This window comes from Monodelphis domestica, chromosome 7, assembly GCF_027887165.1.
Source record: "Monodelphis domestica isolate mMonDom1 chromosome 7, mMonDom1.pri, whole genome shotgun sequence".
In the NCBI taxonomy this organism is placed as follows: Eukaryota; Metazoa; Chordata; class Mammalia; order Didelphimorphia; family Didelphidae; genus Monodelphis; species Monodelphis domestica.
Window position 1 is genome coordinate 264,633,488 of NC_077233.1, and position 20,608 is coordinate 264,654,095.

Sequence of the window (20,608 nt, forward strand, 5' to 3'; positions counted from 1 at the left end):
CCTTATTGTCTGCTAACAAAGGAAACAGAGTTGAGATTCCCTTTCCTCAGAGATTTCCAGAAGTTGAGAACCTGCTCCCATGCTGACCCTGATTCTGCTGCTATTCCCTGTTCCCTGCTAATAGGTGGGATATGCCTTTAACACTCCATCTGCCCGACAAGAACTCAGGACCATCGCCTCCCAGCCAGCACAGGAGCATGTGTTTCAGGTGAATAACTTTGATGCTCTGAAGAACATCCAGAACCAATTGCAAGAGAAGATCTTTGCCATTGAAGGTGAGAAGTAGTTCCCAGTGCCCAAGATTGGGGCCGTATCTTCCACCCCCACCACCCCCACCCCCGCACATGTCACTAGATCTCTGGTCTCCTAAGCCTAATTCCAAAGTAATTAATTTTATATTATTCTTTCTAGTAAGCATTCTCCTTCCTTTTTACCAAAACACAAGTCTTTTGATTTCCAGCCTCTAAATCCTTTCTAGTCTGTTCTTTGGAATTAGAATTAACTAGATTCTCTTCCCCTAATTCTCCTTATGCAGTTCTCTTTTTGTTGCTGTTGCTCAGTGATGTCTAATTCTTTGTGACTCCATTTGGGGTTTTCTTGGCAAAGATATCAGAATAGTTTGCCATTCCTTCTCCAGCTCACTTTACAGATGAGGAAACTGAGGCAAAGAGGATTAAGTGACTCTCCCAGGATCATACAGCTTAATATCTAAGGTGGAATTTTAATTCAGGTCTTCCTAACTTCAGGAATGGTGCTCCATCCACTGTACCACCTAGCTGCCCACACAACCTTCTCTACCCTCTCTAAATTTGGGCATTTTGTCTTTCACAGGTACCCAGTCAGGAGGCAATAGTTCTTTCGAGCATGAGATGTCTCAAGAAGGCTTCAGTGCCGTATTCACCAATGTGAGTGGATTTTACACAAAGCCAGGGGAGTGAGGAAAGGGAGGACAAGTTTTGTAAACTAGGTTAGGATCCAGAAGGATGATTGGAAAGTCTGTAGGAATCATTTCTCCTATCTGGAGTACCTCATCAATTCTTTCCATGGCAGAGAAAGTGGAATGTGAGCACAATCCTGCTAAGTAATAAGGATTTCCCCTCTAGTTCTAATATACCCTTTCCTCCTAGGATGGGCCTCTACTGGGTACAGTGGGGAGTTTTGACTGGTCTGGTGGAGCCTTTCTATACCAAACACAGAATAAACCCATCTTCATCAATACAACCCGGGTGAACTTGGACATGAATGATGCTTATCTGGGTAAGGAAGATACCCTCATGTTTGAGAGCATGAGAGTTCTGAAGAAGAATCTTCCCTCATTTCAAGTGGGATCCCCAAGAGAGAATACACTCCCTATTTTGCGGGTTCATCTCTTCAGGTTATTCTGTTGATGTTGCTGTTCAAAAAAACACCCAGAGTCTGATCATGGGAGCTCCTCGATATCAACACATGGGGATGGTGGCAATGTTTAAAAAGAGTTTTAACACCTGGGAGAAGACAGCTGAAGTCAAGGGGCAACAGGTGAGTGATGTGAATGTTGGGTCTAGTGTAAATGCAGAGAGGAAGGGAAGAGAAAAAGATGACAAAATTCAACAGCTTGCTGCTTTCATTCCCACTTTCTGAGGCTGTGGAATTCTTTCCCATGGTTGTAGCCTCAGTATAGCCATCTCCTCACTTTCATGGCAGCTTCTTGTGGTCAGTCATTTTTATCCAAGTTATTTTAAGCATGACAAAAATGAACACAGGAATCAAGACTGATAAGGACATAAACCAGTGAAGGTGAACCTTATAGACCAAGTGCCCAAACTGCAAGCCTCTCACCAGCCCCTCTGCCTTACCCCAGACAGGGTAGGGACAAAATGCTCCCATTGGGCTGCTGGGCAGAGGGGCAGGTCATGTGAGAAATGTGCTCAGGTACTTGTGGAGAGGGGAAGGGAGCACCCCCCCCCCCATTCTCCAGCATATGTGCCATAGGTTCACCAACATCGACACACATGTAAGCAATTACAGATTCATAGGGGAAAAAAAGGATGGTGGTTTGTGCAACTTGGAAGATAAGACTTTCTTCATGATATGCAAATCTGAAGGAATCAGAATTCTCTTTAGCTGCTGGTTAGGTACCTTCAATCAGGTAGACAAGATAATTGATCTGTGGAGGCCGGAGAATGGCAGGTGTTGCCAGTAGTCCTAATAAGAGCACCAGCCTCCCTTTCAATTTGAGACCAAATTGTAGACAACTATAAATAAGCATGTGAGACTTTTAGGCTGGCCCACTACATTGCCCATAAGGGCAGTCAGATGATGCAGTGGAGAAGAGTTCTGGCTCTGAAGTCAGGAAGACTTATCTCCTTGAGTTCAAATCTGGTCTCAGACACTGACTATGTCTCCCTAAGCAAGTTCTTTAGTTCTGTTTGCCTCTGTTTCCTCATTTATAAAATGATCTGGAGAATCAGGTAGGTGGCTCAGTGGAGAGAGATCCAGGCCTCAAGATGAGAGGTCCAGGGTTCAAATGTGACTTCAGACATTTCTTAGCTGTGTGACCCTGGGCAAGTCACTTAACCTCAGTTGCCTAGCCCTTACCACTCTTCTGCCTTGGAACTGATACTTAGTATCAATTCTAAGACAGAAAGTAAAAATTTTAAAATAAAATAAAATGATCCAGAGAAAGAAATGGTAAATCACTTCAATATCTTTGCCAAGAAAACCCCAATTGGGGTCACAAAGAATTAGGCATGACTGAAGTGACTGAATCACAGCTATGCTGCTCTGAGCCAACCCCATATGTTGGAAGAAAAAAGAGCAAGAGAACAAAGCAACACAGTCATGGCAGAACAAGGCAGCTCTGGGGTGGGGAGGTGGCTTCTTGGAGAGCTTTCCCTACTTGAGGTCTTGTGCTATGAGGTTTCCCCAAGGAAATTTTGCAGATCAAACTACCTGCATTCGTAGTTAAAGGTAAGACCTGAGGGTAGGCTGATAATGACAACTCTGTCACAAGGTCAGCCCAGCTGACAATAGAACCTTTTAAACTCTTTACTCTGCTTACTTAGTCAGGGGATATAAGAAACTGATATCATTTGAATGCGTTCCATTTCCTGCCCTGTTGCTTACAAATAAAACATAGAATATGAGAGAAGGAAGGGGCTTTGAGCTCATCTAGTACTCTCCTCATGATCAAAAAGGTTATACGCCCAGTTTTAACCCTTACCTTCTGTCTTAATGTTAATCTAAGACAAAAGAGCATCAAGGGCTAAGCAATTGGAGTTAAGTGACTTGCTCAGGGTCACACAGCTAAGAAGCATCTGAGGTCACATTTGAACCTAGGTCTTCCAAACTCCAGACCTGGTCCTCTATCCACTGTTACCTAGCTGCCCCTGGCACATTTCCTCCACAGGAATAAAGTCAAAATCCCTGTCGAGATCAATAAATAACTTTATCTTTGTCTTCTTCAGGTTGGTTCCTATTTTGGAGCAACTGTCTGTGCAGTAGGTATGAACAGAAAAGGCAACACTGACCTGATCCTTATTGGGGCTCCTCATTATTATGAACGTAACCAGGGGGGCCAAGTATCTATCTGCCCCTTACCTCGGGGGGTAAGTAGATTGATGGGAGACAGGAAACATGGGTCTTGGGTAGAGATGATATCTGAAATGAATGACTGGAAGGGTGTTTAGAGTGTCTTAAAATTTTTGTTTTGCAGAGGGCTAAATGGAATTGTGAAATTGTCCTTCGAGGGCAACAAGGGCATCTACTGGGTCGTTTTGGGGCAGCCCTGGCTGTTCTGGGGGACTTGAATGGAGATAAAATTACAGATGTGGCTGTTGGGGCACCAGGAGAGGAAGAGAATCGAGGAGCTGTCTATTTGTTTCTTGGAATGGATGGATCCACCATCAACTCTTCCTATAGCCAGGTGAACCATTTATGCCTCCCAACTTGATTCCTTTGAGTATCTCATGTTTCTCTAGATTTCTTTAAAGGTAGGCACTTTGCCCTATTGTCTTTGTGACCGAAAGCTTTCCTCCCAAATCATAAGAGTATTATAATCATACTAATTCATACATAAAAGTAATTGTATCTATTCAGTTTAACAAGTATTTCTCCCACACCTGCTGTGTGCAAATCCCTTTGCTTCAAAGAAGAGGGTAAAGATTTTTAAAAGGAGTCTTTGCACTTAAGCATAAATGTTATTATATTTGTTGTTGTTCAGTCATTTCTCCAGCTGTGTCTGACAAATTTTTTTTTTCAATTACACTTAGAGACAATTTTTGACAATTGTTTTCTGACATTTTAGGATTCATATTTTCTCCCTTCATCCCTTGCCCCCTACCCAAGTATGATATAGTTTATATTGTGTGATATACATTATATTGGTATTTTCATGCAATACATATTTCCGTATTGTCCATGTCTCTTCATGACCGCATTTGGGTTTGTTTTTTGTTTTTTGTTTTTTTCTCATTTGAATTAGTTTACTTAGTCAATTTAGAACATTATTCCTTGGTTATAATAATCACATTGTTTCCCTCCCTCCCCTCCACCTACCCTTACCACAGCCTACACGCAATTTCATTGGGTATTACTTGTGTCTTTAATCAGAATCCATTTCCATGTTGTTGGTGTTTGCATTAGGATGTTCATTTAGAGTCTATATCCCCAACCATATCCCACGACCCGTGTATTCAAGCAGTTGTTTTTCTTCTGTGTTTCCACTCCCACAGTGTTTCCTCTGAATGTGGATAGTGTTCTTTCTCATAGATCGCTCTGGGTTGTTCAGGATCACTGCATTGCCACTAATGGAGAAGTCCATTACATTCGATTGTACCACAGTGTATCAGTCTCTGTGTACAATGTTTTCCTGGTTTTGCTCCTTTCGTTCTGCATCACTTCCTGGAGGTTGTTTCAGCTCACATGGAATTCCTCCACTTTATTATTCCTTTGAGCACAATAGTATTCCATCACCAACAGATACCACAATGTGTTCAGCCATTCCCCAATTGAAGGACATCCCCTCATTTTCCAATTTTTGGCCACCACAAAGAGTGCAGCTATGAATATTCTTGTACAAGTGTTTTTCCTTATTATCTCTTTGGGGTATAAACCCAGCAGTGCTATGGATGGATCAAAGGGCAGACAGTCTTTTATCGCCCTTTGGGCATAGTTCCAAATTGCCCTCCAGAATGGTTGGATCAGTTCACAACTCCACCAGCAATGAATTAATGTTCCTACTTTGCCACATCCCCTCCAGCATTCATTACTTTCCTTTGCTGTCATGTTAGCCAATCTGCTAGGGTGAGGTGTTTTGATTTGCATCTCTCTGATTATAAGAGATTTAGAACACTCTTTCATGTGCTTATTAATAGTTTTGATTTCTTTAACTGAAAATTGTCTATTCATGTCCCTTGTCCATTTATCAATTGGAGAATGGCTTGGTTTTTTTGTACAACTGATTTAGCTCTTTATAAATTTGAGTAATTAGACCTTTGTCAGAGGTTTTTGTAATGAAGATTGTTTCCCAATTTGTTGTTTCCCTTCTAATTTTGGATGCATTAGTTTTATTTGTACAAAAACTAATTTGATGTAATCAAAATTATTGATTTCCTATTTTGTGATTTTTTTCTAGCTCTTGCTTGGTTTTAAAGTCTTTCCTTTCCCAAAGATCTGACAAGTATACTATTCTATATTCACCTAATTTGCTTATAGTTGCCTTCTTTATATTCAGGTCATTCACCCATTCCCAATTTATCTTGCTGTAGGGTGTGAGATGTTGATCCAAACCTAATCTCTCCCATACTATCTTCCAATTTTCCCAGCAGTTTTTATCAAATATTGGGTTTTGGTCCCACAAACTGGCATCTTTAGACTTATCATAGACTGTCTTGCTGAGGTCATTTACCCCAAGTCTATTCCACTGATCCTCTTTTCTGTCTCTTAGCCGGTACCAAATTGTTTTGATAACCACTGCTTTATAGTATAGTTTGAGATCTTGGACTGCAAGTCCTCCTTCCTTTGCATTTTTTTTCATATGATTTCCCTGGATATCCTTGATCTTTTGTTCTTCCAAATGAACTTTGTTATAGTTTTTTCTAATTCAGTAAAAAAGGTTTTTTTGGTATTTCAATAGGTATGGCACTAAATAAGTAAATTAGTTCGGGTAGGATTGTCATTTTTATTATGTTAGCTTGTCCTACCCATGAGCAATCAATGTTTTCCAATTGTTTAGATCTAGTTTTAATTGTGTGGAGAGTGTTTTGTAGTTGTGTTCATATAGTTCTTGTGTTTGACTGGGCAGATAGATTCCTAAGTATTTTATATTGTCTAGGGTGATTTTAAATGGAATTTCTCTTTCTAATTCTTGCTGCTGAAAAGGGTTGTAGATGTATAGAAATGCTGATGACTTCTGTAGGTTTATTTTGTATCCTGCACCTTTGCTAAAATTGTTGATTGTTTCAACTAGCTTTTGGGTTGATTCTCTAGGATTCTTTAAGTAAAACATCATATCATCCACAAAGAGTGATAGCTTAATCTCCTCGTTGCCAATTTTAATACCTTCAATTTCTTTTTCTTCTCTAATTGCTACTGCTAGTGTTTCTAGTACAATGTTAAATAATAAAGGTGATAATGGGCATCCTTGTTTCACTCCTTATCTTATTGGGAAGGCTTCAAGTTTATCCCCATTGCAGATGATGTTTGCTGATGGTTTTAGGTATTTGCTGTTAATTATTTTTAGGAAAGGCCCTTCTATTCCTATACTTTCTAGTATTTTCAATAGGAATGGGTGTTGTATTTTGTCAAAGGCTTTTTCTGCATCTATTGAGATAATCATGTGATTTTTGTTGGTTTGTTTATTAATATGGTTTTCCTAATATTGAACCATCCTTGCATTCCTGGTATGAATCCTACCTGGTCATAGTGAATAACCCTTCTGATGACTTGCTGGAGTCTTTTTGCTAGTATTCTATTTAAGATTTTTGAATCTGTATTCATTAAGGTTATTGGTCTATAGTTTTCTTTCTCTGTTTTTGACCTGCCTGGCTTTGGGATCAGTACCATGTTTGTGTTGTAAAATGAATTTGGTAGAACTCCTTCTTTGCTTATTCTGTCAAATAGTTTGTATCATATTGGGATTAGTTGTTCTTTGAATGTTTGATAGAATTCATTGGTGAATCCATCTGGACCTAGGGATTTTTTCTTAGGGAGTTCTTTGATGGCTTGTTCAATTTCTTTTTCTGATATGGGTATTTTTAGGTAATTTATTTCTTCCTCTGTTAGTCTAGGCAGTTTTTATATTTTTGTAAGTATTCCTCCATATCACCTATATTTCTATATTTGTTTCCATATAATTAGGCATAATAGTTTTTAATGATTGCCTTAATTTCCTCTTCATCAGAAGTGAGGTCTCCCTTTTCATCTTGGATACTGTCAATTTGATGTTCTTCTTTCCTTTCTTTAATTAGACTGACCAGTACTTTGTCTCTTTTATTTGTTTTTTCAAAGTACCAGCTTCTAGTCTTATTTATTAAATCAATAGTTCTTTGACTTTCAATTTTATTAATTTCTCCTTTGATTTTTAGGATCTCTAGTTTAGTCTTCATCTGAGGATTTTAAATTTGTTCACTTTCTGGTTTTTTAATTTGCATGCCCAATTCATTGACCTCTGCCCATCTTAATTTGTTAATATATGCGCTCAAGGATATAAATTTCCCCCTGAGTACTGCTTTGGCTGCATCCCATAGGTTTTGAAGGGATGTCTCATCATTGTCATTTTCTTCAATGAAGTTATTAATTGTTTCTAAGATTTGTCCTTTAACTAACTGGATTTGGAGAATCGTATTGTTTCATTTCCAATTAAATTTTTATTTACCTCTCCATGTACCCTTACTAATTATTATTTTCTTTGCATTGTGATCTGAGAAGGTTGCATTTATTATTTCTGCTCTTTTGCACTTGTTTGTAATGTTTTTATGCCCTAATACGTGGTCAATTTTTGTGAATGTACCATGTGCTGCTGAAAAGAAGGTATATTCCATTTTGTCCCTATGTATTTTTCTCCACATGTCTACTAACTCTAATTTTTCTAAGATTTCATTTACTTCTCTTACCTCTTTCTTATTTATTTTTTGGTCTGATTTATCTAGTTCAGATAGAGGAAGGTTCAGGTCTCCCACTAGTATAGTTTTTCTATCTAGTTCATCCTTGCGCTCCACTAGTTTCTCCTTTAGAAATTTGGATCCTATGCCATTTGGTGCATACATGTTGAGTACTGATATTTCCTCATTGTATATACTGCCTTTTATCAGGATGTAATTACCTTCCCTATCTCTTTTAACTAGATTTATTTTTATTTTGGCTTTGTCAGATATCATGATTGTGACTCCTGCCTTCTTTTTTATCAGTTGATGCCCAATAAATTTGGCTCCATCCTCTTACTTTCATCCTATGAGTATTTACCTTCCTCATGTGTGTTTCTTGCAGACAGCCTATGGTAGGGCTTTGGATTCTAATCCACTCTGCTATTTACTTGCATTTTATGGGTGAGCTCATTTCATTCACATTCAGAGTTATGATTACTAGCTGTGTATTTCCCAGCATTTTGATTACTCCTTGTCCGGCCTTTTCTTCTTTCCCTATTTCCTTCTACACCAATGTTTGTTTTTAATCAGTCCCCCTAGTTCCCACCCTTATTTTACTTCCCTTTCTACCCCCCTCCCTTCTTATTCTCCCCTTATTCTCCCTGTAGTCTTTCTAAAACTACCCCCCCACCCTCTCCCTCCCTTATACTGCTTCCCTCCCCACCAATCAATTTGTTACCCTTCTACTCCCCTATAAGGTGCAAATCTATTCTCTGCTCCAATGGATTGGATTGTTCTTCCCTCTTTGGGTCAATTTCAATGCATGTAAGAGTTGAGTATTTCCTATCTCCAACCTCTTTACCCTTCCAGTGTATTGATGTTCTCCCCCCTCCCACCATGAGCTTCTTTGTGACATATAAATTTACCCCCATTTGTTTCTTTTCCCATTTCTTTTAGCATTAATCTCTTTTTTTAGCTCTATATATGTATATATACATATATATTTACATATACATATTTATATGTATTTGTGCATGCATATATCTATATACCTATTTATGTCTTGTCCTTTCATCCTATACAGTTTGTCACTGTTCCATCTGAGTGTAATTCTTCTAGCTGCCCAGGTGATAACAATATTTTTTAAGAGTTACCAATGACCTCTTTTCTTATAGGGATTCATAACATTTTAACTTATTGAGTCTCATAAAAAAGGGGGGGGTTGTTTTGTTTTTCTTTTTCCTCTCTTTTTTTAATTACCTTTTAATGATTCCCTTGAGTTCTGAGCTTGGGCATCAAATTTTCTATTCAGGTCTGGTCTTTTCTTTGCAAATTCTTGGAATTCTTCTATTTTGTTGAATGACCATACTTTCCCCTGTAAGAATATAGTAAGTTTTTCTGGGTAATTGATTCTTGGTTGTAGACCTAATTCTCTTGCTTTCTGGAATATCATATTCCATGCCTTTTGGTCCTTCAGTGTGGATGCAGCCAGATCCTGTGTTATCCTCACTGTGGTTCCATGATATCTGAATGACTTCTTCTTGGCAGCTTGTAATATCTTTTCTTTGGTCTGATACTTCTTGAGTTTGTTTATAACATTACTGGGTGTTGTCAGTTGGGGATTAAGTACAGGAGGTAATCTGTGGATTCTTTCAATCTCCACTTTTCTCTCTTGTTCCAGAATATTGGGGCAGTTTTCCTGAATAATTACCTGTAGTATTATGTCCAGGCTTTTTCTTTTGTCATAGTCTTCTGGTAGACCAATGATTCTTAAATTGTCTCTCCTTGAATGATTTTCTAAATCCTCTGTTTTGTGAATGAGATGCTTCATATTTTCCTCAGTTTTTTCATTCTTTTGGTTTTGTTTTATAGTGTCCTTTTGCCTTGTGAGGTCACTTGATTCTAGTTGTTGTATTCTGGTTCTTAAAGACTGGATTTCATCCCTGGATTTTGGTCATCCTTCTCCTTCTGGCCTGATTTTCTTTGGAGGTCGTCTTTCATTCTCTTTACCTCATCTCTCATCTCCTTTGCCTCATTTTCAAGCTGATTGATTTTTACTTTCAAGACACTATTTTCTGTTTCCAGATGACTTATCTTAGTTTTAAAATTCTTGTCCCAATTTCTTCAGCCTCTCTTAATTGTGCTTTGAATTTCATTTTGAGTTATTCCAAAGCCTGTGTCCAATTCTCTGGGATTTCTGTTTTATTACTTGTGTCCTCCTGTGTATTGTTTGTTCTTGGTTCATTGCCTGTGCAGAAGCTGTCAATTGTAATTTCTTTCTTCTTTTTCTGTTGTTTGCTCACATTTACCCCTTCTTTGCTCCCCATATTTGTCTGTGATCTTGCTCCTCTCTTTTTTTGGTTTTGGGGCTTTCTGTCAGTCTCCCCTCTTGGAGCTTTGTCAGATCTCTCAGTGCAGTCTCTAGCAGATGAGTATTGGAATTTTCCTTTCCTTGTCCTCTGGAGGCTTTTGATTGGATTAAAGTCCAGCAGTCAGTGAGGGAGGAGTGTTGCAGCCTAGGCTTCCCTGAGTTCTGAAGACTTTTGATGGAATGAAATTCAGCTGGGTTGGGCTAGGTGTGCTCTGAGGCCAAAAACCTCCTAGAAGGCTGGAGTAGTATGGAAGATCTCCAGGGCTCTAACCAGGCTGCCAGCTCTATGCTCCCTCTCCACCTCCTTCCCTGCTATCTGTATTTGACGCTCCAAGCTTGGCAATGCCCTGCATGCAAGGTACACCCTCCAGACCAGTGCTTTTGCCTGCCCAGAGGTTCCTGCTGCTGCTTCTGCCTTCCCCTTAAACCTGAGTGTTCTCGGATTCCGGCTTTGGGGGGGGGGTGAACCTTTTGAGTTGAGTCCTGGGTTCCTTGGCTCTGTCTTGTTGTTAGGTTTGATTTTTAGTCCCCTAGGAGCATTCAGTTTGTGATCAGTAAGGAAGTGTATTCAGAGGTCTGAACTTCTGCTCCTTCTATGCGGCCATATTAACTCCACCACCTGGGGTTTTCTTCACAAAGATACTGGAGTGGTTTGCCATTTCCTTCTCCAGCTCATTTTTACAGATGAGGAAAATGAGGTAATCAGGATTAAATGACTTGCCCAGTGTAACACAGTCAGTAAATGCCTAAGGTTAGACTTGAACTCAGAAAAGTGAGTCCTCCTGACTCCAGGCCTGGGATTTTATCCAGTGTTCCACCAAGCTGCTTATAAGTGTGAATACCCACCCACATTTGGATATTAGTTACTTAACAGGATCTTAAGAGTTGAAATGGATCTCTGAGGTTATCACATAAAATTCACAATTGACCAAGAATCCATTAGACAGCAAGCCCCACAATATTGGAAGCTTTTCCTTATATAATTGGAGATGGACAGGCCATACTTATCAAATTTGCAGATCATCTTAAGCCCATTTTGGTGAACCTAAGGCACACATATCAGAACGGGCCTCTCAGATCCCTCTCTGCAGGCACATGCACCATCACCCCAGCACAGATTTCACCAGTGTTCATTGCTAGAAAACCAGAGGGACACAAAGCTGGGCTATTCCCTTCCCCTTCTCCATGCAGTTTGCAGTTTGGGCACTGTCCCTAAAAGGTTTGCCATCACTACCATAAGCTAAGAAGAATAGATTCAGTGACAGAATCAGGATACAAAAAACCTATTGACAGACTGGAATGACCCACAGGTGATAAGATGAAATTTCATAGTGATAAAAATGAATTCTTATACTTGAATTTTAAAAATCAAATTTAAGAATGAAGGATGGACAAATATTTAGAAACCAATCAATCAACAAGCATTTATTAAGTGTCTAATTGTGATGAGAACTAGAGATGCAAAGACAAAAATAAAAGTTTCTATCCTCAAGAGATTTATGTTCTAATAGACATAAATATATATACAAAATAGATACAAGATAATTTCATTTTTTAACCCTTACCTTCTGTCTCATAATCAATATTAAGTAGCCACCTAGCTGACCTTTTCCACATTCTTTTCCAGTCATATCACATGTTCTTGAAGACATCATCCTTAAGTCATATAAACATATGAACGTGTAGTAAAGCTCTCTACAGTTTTCCAGTTTTGACCTACTTGTCAAGATAAACCCATCAGAACTACAGAGTCCGAGTTCTGGTAGGAGGGGGTACAAGAGGATGGCCAAAACAAGGGCTGCAAATTTGGTGGAGCTAAGAGTTTTAGAAGACCCTGAGCTGAATGAACCAATAGCTAAGAACGCTAATCCAGTCTTATGCCTGAGAAAGGCATAATGTTTAGAACTAGGGGAGGTGATAACCTTACTGCCATCCTTCCTGTAGATTCAGAGCACATCTAGGGTACTGTGTTCAATTTTTGCTGTCACATTTCCTGAAGGGTAGTGATAAGCTGCTAAAATGTCCATAGAAGGGCAACCAAGATGGTGAAGGACCTTTAGATCTTTCCATATGAAGAATGGTTGAAAGAACTAGAACTATTTTGCCTATAGAAGAGAAAATGCAGAAGGGACACAATAGATTTCTTCAAGTATTTGAGGTTCCATGTGGAAGATGGATTAAATTTGACCTGCTTAGATCCAGAAGGTAGAACTAGCAGCAGTGAGTAGAAGCTCCAACGGGGCAGATCTAGTCTTGATGGAAGAAAAAAAATTCTAACAATTAGAACCACCTAAAGTAAGGATATCAGGATATCGGGATTTCCACTTCACTGGAAGTCTGCAAATAAAGACCCGATGATGACTTATAAAGTATGTCTTAGAAGAGATTCCTGTTGTGGTCTGTGTTGTCCTGAACAGCCTGTGAGGTCCCTGTAACTCAGGTTCTGCAAGTCTGTGTCTTACTTTTTTAAAGACTCTTCTACCATAGTGCCTAGTCTATCAAATTGGAAGGTCTCAAGCATAGTCTTTTTCTTTTTTAACCCTTACTTTCTGTCTTAGTAACAACTCTATAGCAGAAGGACAAGGGCTAGGCAAACAGGAGCTTGCCCAGGGCCACATATCTAGGAAGTGTCTGAGATCAGATTTGAATCCATTTCCTCTCAACTCCAGGCCTGGTGCTATATCCACTATGCCACCTAGTTGCTCCTCAAGGATATTCTTGGTAAGAGACTATCTGCTATCCAGGTACTGATAGGTAGTAGCAATACTATAGGTACTGATGTTAATAGAGTGATGGAAGAAGGAAGAGTAAATGGTAAGAATCATTTCTATAGACTCTCTAAAGCTCTTAATTTAAATCTTATGTTTAATATGTGAACTTTTCTCAATGACCAACGAGTGAGTACTCTCCTGGTGGGGATAAACCACATCACTATTAACATTTTTGCTACAAGGTTAGCTAGGTGGCTCAGTGGACAGAGAGCCCAGCCTGGAGATGGGAGGTTTGGGGTCCAAATATGACTTCAGAGAGCTCTTCATAGTTGTGTGACCCTGGGCAAGTCACTTAACCCCAATTGCTTAGCCCTTACTACTCTTTTACCTTGGAACCGATACACAGTATTGATTCTTAAATAGAAGGTAAAAGTTCTAAAGAAAATAAATGGACAATGCTCAGTTTTTTGGATGAATAGAACTCAATAGAGAAGAGAAGCATCCTTCAACAGCTGCTAACTCCCATTGCTCTAATCTTCTGCTCACAAAACAATCTTCCCACCTCTAATTTGTTCTCATGAATCTTCTAGGGACCAGAGAAGGAGTTGCCAGTTCTTGTCAGGTGTGTCCCCCACTGTAAACGAACAAATTGGCATTCTTGCTTTGAAGGTAGTTTCTTGGGGATGTAATTAAGCACAGATTAGTCTCTTAAAGTGTCATCATCCTGGGGGCAGCTGGGTAGCTCAGTGGATTAAGAGCCAGGCCTAGAGACGGGAGGTCCTAGGTTCAAATCTGGCCTCAGCCACTTCCTAGCTGTGTGACCCTGGGCAAGTCACTTGACCCCCCTTGCCTAGCCCTTACCACTCTTCTGCCTTGGAGCCAATACACAGTATTGACTCCAAGACGGAAGGTAAGGGTTTTTTAAAAAAAAAAAGTGTCATCATCCTAGAGTGAATTTATCAAAACAAATTTCTGAAACTACTATGCTCAGGACCAGATCTTGTATCTTGGTCACTCCCCCAAGTGAAGTTCATTCTGGATCACCCAGCAGTCTGGTGAGGGCGGAAGGGAGAAATTGTGCAGAGAAGACTCTTCCAAAGAATAGTTTGACAAGCATGAATCCATGGAATCAGAAAGAAAACCCTGGCATGGAAATTTACCTGGATCAATAAAAGGGTCTAGTTGAAGCAAATTCAAGTCACAGAATATAGGACGAGAAAATCAACTAGCATGGGGTTCAAGTGACTTCAGAAAATGAAATTTAAATCTGAAATCAGGAAGGCTGACATTGGAAAACATAACAAAGATCTGGTTTCATCCAAACTTGAGCTGAGCAACTACCAAGTCATGGAGGTTAAATACGTGATATAAAAATTAGACTTGTGTGTTCAAAGCCAAGTGAAGATAAGCTAACTATACTGGGTACCTTGTTAATATACTTAACTCTAAATTACTTAAGTATAACAGGATCCCCAGACATTAATTACATCTCTTTTCTGCCCAGACTAAACTATGTGTAGATAACCCACTTTAAAGGGACTAAAGTGGAACATCGGGGATAGATTCAATCTTAAAGTGGTTGTCTGGAGAGGAAAATTCCCCATAATTCCTTGAGGAAGTTGGCAGCAACGACCATTGGAGATCTTGAGTTTACTCTGTGTGATTAATCAATGTCTCACTTACTCCTTTCTCAACTACCTCTCTGACTTTTCTTTCCCCTCAGAGGATTTCAGGCTCCCAGTTCTCCACCATGCTCCAGTATTTTGGACAGTCAGTGAGTGGGGGACAAGACATTACTCAAGATGGACTCATGGATGTGGCTGTGGGGGCCAATGGGAAGGTGCTGGTACTCAGGTGAGAATTATGCCAATTTTCTATGAGCAACCAAGATATCCCACCACTAAAGTCCATTTTTTCTATTGCCTGGAACCCAGGAAACCTGTTGCCTACTACATTTTGTCTTACCACACCTCTGATCTCTCCCCATAGGGCCCAACCAGTAGTGAGACTGGATGTGTCCATGCAATTCACCCCCAGAGAACTGATGAAGTCTGTGTATGAATGTCAGGAACAAGAGAAAACCAGTGGAGAAGCTGGAGTTGCCAAAGTTTGTCTAATTATCCATAAGAATACAATAGACCGACTAAGTAAGAATTGGTGGTGATGTATTATAGCATTAAAATTCAATTCAGCAAACATTAATTAAGCCCCATGCTGGGCTCAAAGCACTGTGCCAAGGATTCAAAGATGAAAAATAAGCCATTCATTGTTCTCAAGAATCTCATAATGCAATTGGGGTGGGAGGGGGTAGAGATGATAAAACTTGGACTGGCAAAAGAGGAGGTCTATACAAATTATTTGAAGAAAATATTAAGAAGGGGCAGCTAGGTGGTTCAGTGGATAGAGGGCCATGCCTGGAGTTGAGAGGACTTAAGTTCAAATCTGGCCTCAGATATTTCCTAGCCATGTGACCCTGGACAAGTCACTTAACCCAAATTACCTGGTCCTTACCACTCTTCTGTCTTGAAAATAATACTTAGTATGAGAGAGAGAGAGAGAGAGAGAGAGAGAGAGAAATCACTTTCACCTGAACAGATCTAGAAAAATTTCATAAGAAGTTGACTTCAAGATAAGCCTTGAAGGAACAGTAAGAATTCAACAGGCAAAAATGTAACATGTATTCTGCATAAAGGAAAGCCTCCAGCAATTCAGAATAGAAGAGGGCTGACAAAATTGTGGAATAGTTATGGACAACCAGATAATAAGGCATTCAGCCTTCAGCCTTTGCTTACCTATGAAGGCACCCCATTGAAGTTATTGCCATTGTTGAGTCATTTTCAGGCATAGCTGAACCTTCCATGGCCCTATTTGGGTCCACCATTTGGGGTTTTCTTGGCAAAGATATGAAAATGGTTAGCCATTTCTTTACATATGAGGAAGCTGAAGCAGAGTTAAATGGCTTACCTAGGATCATGCATGCAGTAAGCATTTGAGACAAGCTTTGAACTCAGGAAGATAGGACTTCCTAACTCCAGGCCCAGTACTTTATCCACTGCATGACCCTATCTGCCCAACCCTGATGAAGACCATTGGCCAAGACCAGGTTCCCTCAGTTCAGGAGATAATCCGAGAGGCAGCTCAGACATGATTAGTTGGGGAGACAGGAGAGAAAAGATCATCTGAGGCTTCTGCACATGGGTCCCCTGAAAGGTACTCCAAGGTCAAGGAACTCTCTGGGGAAGTAATTATCTACTCAAAAATCCAGCTCAAGAATCCTCAGCCCTGTTTCCTTTTACTTGGCCAACCAAAAAAGACATTAATCTGGGGGCAGCTGGATAGCTCGGTAGCTCAGTGGATTGAGAACCAGGCCTAGAGACCGGAGGTCCTAGGTTCAAATCTGGCCTCAGCCACTTCCTAGCTGTGTGACCCTGGGCAAGTCACTTGACCCCCATTGCCTAGCCCTTACCACTCTTCTGCCTTGGAGCCAATACACAGTATTGGCTCCAAGACAGAAGGTAAGGGTTTAAAAAAAAAAAGACATTAATCTAAAATAAGACCTTAACATGGTTAAATAAGTGAAAAGAAAAATCTCTCCCATATGCACAGGGCTCCTACCCCTTTCACGGTTACTATACTACAAGTGGGAGAGGAAATACATTCAGGGAATGTGCAACATATGGAAGTAGACATGCCTGGGGAATATGTGTAAGAAACACCTATAACCAGATACATTCATAGGGAACACACATGGCTGGGGAACATATCTCCCGTACTGGTGGTGTCATTTCTTTGCTGAACATTGCAGCTGAACTTCTTCCTCTTGGGCAGCTCTGCTGACCTACTGATCCTCTCTGCTACACATCTTCACCTGCAATGTAGTATCATCAATATTGTTGGATTGCATCAAATGCTGGCTGCAATGCAACTTCTTTGTCCAGTTGTTATTGCAAGATTTTAGCAGCATCTTAGCTTAGAGGGAGTTGTTCTCTGCTTCTACCTTGCAGATCTTCTGAGATAAGTCTTCCCCATAGCAGGAAGGGTCCACCAGCTCTCCCATTTATGGCACCAAAGGTATATTTAGGTATATGTGACATGGATCTGAAAGGAAAATTGTCTTTTCTTCTTTTATATTATTGATCATAAACCAAATGATTCTATATAATCTTTTAGATAGATAATTGCAAAACTACAATTTTTAGAAAACATTAGATCCAGTTAGTAAGCTGTGTATAGGATGTCAATTATAATAACAGAATATTAGAAAGGCTAGTTTGGTATAGTAGAATAATGTAGCAACTAGCTATATTAAGAGCTTCTTTTGGGAGAATAAACACTTCAGGTCTGAGAAGCTGAAACTCACAAAGTAAGAAATAAGCCATGTTTATTTGGAATGTGTGGACAGCTGAGTGATGAAATCATAGGAAAACAACCTTGGCATGTCCAGGTGTTGTTTGATCCTGTGAAGATCTGTGCCAATGACAGGTTCCCCCGGGGTATTATGACCAAGCTAGGTTACTTTGACCTAGCTGCTCCCAGAGGGAGTATTATAGTTCTGGACTACTAATTAGAGGATTAATGAAAATTTCTTATCTTACCCTTTGACTAGAATTTACTACTTACTATCAAATGTTACAAAACCTTGTTATCAAACACTATAGCATGCTTCTTAACATACATTCTGCCTTATTAATGACTTGTTTAATTAACTGTCAAAAACCTGTAAAGCACACTGTCGAACATCTAAAGGGGCTCTTTGCCATCAGCTGGGCAAGGTGAGACCTCCAACTTTATCACAATGAAAGTTTGGATCTTCAGCTTAGAATGATGTTCCCTGTCAGTACAAAGGGGAGGAGAGAGGGCAGAGAATTAGCTGACTGGGCCCAGAGATTTCTTTGTTTCTTACAGTTTTCCTCATTTCTTAAGACAGCTAATTAGAGAAATTTTTAGGCATTTTCAAGTCTGTCCTTTAAATTGTTTTTCTTCAATGGCTGCTCAGGTAGCCTCTCAATCAAACCTCTGTTATGATCCAAAAATTCACTTTTATACCAGTTATATACCTCTGGCTTGGGAACCTAGATCAGAAAGTTCAATCATTTCAAACTGTTTTAAGTAGGAAAACTGCAAAGGTGATGGGTGGAGTTGTGGGGAAGATATTACTTTCAAGCCTCATATTTTCCCTGATTGCTGTAGAAATCAACTCAGGAAAAAGAGTAAAAAGGGTCAAATGAGCCTGGTAAAGTTCCTACCTAGACCTTCCTACCAAGAACCAAATCTGCTACTCCATATAAACAGAAAGCCTTTCTGAAGGAGTTTGCATCAGACATCTTTCTCTAACTGTTTTCTGCTCTTCTCCATAAGAACCCAGGATCCTGCTCTCACAATATAAAATAAAGTTTGGCCTCAGGAAAGTGGGGAGGACAGATAATCAAAGGGTGTTACTTCCTGGAGTGGATGTTGCTAAGATAAACATTTATTCACAACCTGCTTAGATACTTACTTCAACAGAGTTTACTTCTCTCCCTAATCACAACTTCCTGTGGGTGAAAATGTATGTATGTGCAGTGCAAGTAGGAACAAGTTGAATAAAAAGAATTAAATCTATTAAATAAACCCATTAATAATGTAACATAACCCAGGACATCCTCATTTCCTCTTATTTTTTTTAAACCCTTACCTTTCACCTTAGAATACTATGTATTGGCTCCAAGGCAAAAGAGTGGTAAGGGCTAGGCAATGGGGATCAAGTGACTTGCCCAGGGTCACACAGCTAGGAAGTATCTGAGGTCATATTTGAACCCAGGACCTGCCATCTCCAGGCCTGGCTCTCAATCCACTGAGCTACCCAGCTGCTCCCATTCCCTCCTATCTAAATGGAAGAGTCAAGAATCTGACACTTGTCCTTAAATATTCCTTCCTACCCAGATGAAATCTGGACTTCTGTGACATATGACCTGGCTTTGGATCCTGGACGCCCTTTTCCTCGTGCCATCTTCGATGAGACAAAGAACAGTACAAGGAGAAAAACTATGACTGTAGGCAGGAAAATGATCTGTGAAGAAGTGAAATTGCTGTTACCGGTGAGCCTGGGGAGATGAAAATATTCATCTATAAGAGAAAGGTCATGAAGACTGTGAGACATGCATTCTTTCTCTTCTTTCCCTCTCTATGTCCCTCCTTTGTGCCAGTAAGAAAGTGACACTTTTTAGTGATGTTTTTCAAGAATTTTTCAGTAATGCCCAACTCTTCAGGACCCTGTTTGGGATTTTCTTGACAAAGATCCTGGAGAAGTTTGTCATTTCCTTCTCCAGCTCATTTTACAGATGAGGAAACTGAGGCAAAAAGAGTTAAATAACTTGCCCAGGACTACACAGCTAGCAAACGTCAGAGGGGCTGCAGGGCAGAGGGGAGAGTGAAGTGAGGAATGTCCTCAGCAAGTGTAGAGAGGTTCTCCCATCTCCTCCAGCTCTGCCTCCTGTAAGCCACCCACCTTACCTGCTGTGTGGTACCATTGGGCTTCTGGGCAGAAGGGCAGGTATTGCAAAAAAAGTCAACAGGAGCAGTGGAGAGGGGAATGAGAGAAGCTCCACCCAAGTCCCTTTGTTTTTCTAGTAACAAACTCTGTTGGGGTGGGGCACCCACATGCCCACAGAGCACATGCATGCCATCTTTGGCACCTGTGCCATAGCTTCACCATCACTGATATATAGCATCCAAACCCTTCTATCCTCCACTATCTTCCAAAGTCAGACCAAGCTCAAGCTCATTGCTTCCATGTCTTCTATCATTAGGTCATATATTTTACATAGGATAATATATTTAGCACTGAAAATGGCTTCACAAATCCTCTACTCCAACCTCTTCATTATATATATATAAAGAAATTGAGGCCCAAAAAGACTAAGTGACTTGCCTAAAGCTACACAGCAGAAAGTAGCAAAAGTGGGATTTGAACCTAGATCCTCAGCTTCAAATCTATTGCCCTTTTTATTACAGCATGCTAAAATATTTTTAAAACAAATTTTATTGATACCATTTGTTTTTACACGTACAGAATTTTTTCCAGAGAAATAATCTCATATAATAAATAACGTAATGAAGAGGGAAAAAAAGAAAGAGAAAAAATCAACAAAATAAATGAATATTTTGAAAAAGTCTGAAAACATATACAATATACCCCAGCCATGGCCCTCCTACTTTTACAAAGGAGAGGGGTGGTAATATCTTTTCATACCTCTTTTTTTTTTAACCCTTAGAATCAATACTGCATATTGATTCCAAGACAGAAGAATAGTAAGGGCTAGGCAATGGAGGTTAAGGGACCTTCCCAGGGTCACATAGTTAGGAAGAGTCTGAGGTCATATTTGAACCCAAGACCTCCTATCTCTAGGCCTCAATACACAGAACCACCTAACAGTTCCCTCATATCTCTTCTTTTGAGCCAGGCTCTGTAATTTTTTTGTTAT

At 39.9% G+C, this 20,608-nt stretch overlaps 1 protein-coding gene across 1 annotated transcript in view; it reads left to right on the plus strand.

The window, feature by feature from the left end:
• LOC100016833 (integrin alpha-M-like) overlaps window positions 1-20,608 on the plus strand; it is a 47,622-nt gene that overhangs the window by 13,162 nt on the left and 13,852 nt on the right. Inside the window, exons 9-17 of the mRNA XM_001370543.4 lie at window positions 125-275; window positions 832-905; window positions 1,128-1,257; window positions 1,376-1,518; window positions 3,447-3,587; window positions 3,695-3,904; window positions 14,869-14,999; window positions 15,135-15,292; window positions 19,068-19,222. Coding sequence (XP_001370580.1) covers window positions 125-275; window positions 832-905; window positions 1,128-1,257; window positions 1,376-1,518; window positions 3,447-3,587; window positions 3,695-3,904; window positions 14,869-14,999; window positions 15,135-15,292; window positions 19,068-19,222 — 1,293 coding nt within the window. The remainder of the gene's footprint in view (window positions 1-124; window positions 276-831; window positions 906-1,127; window positions 1,258-1,375; window positions 1,519-3,446; window positions 3,588-3,694; window positions 3,905-14,868; window positions 15,000-15,134; window positions 15,293-19,067; window positions 19,223-20,608) is intronic.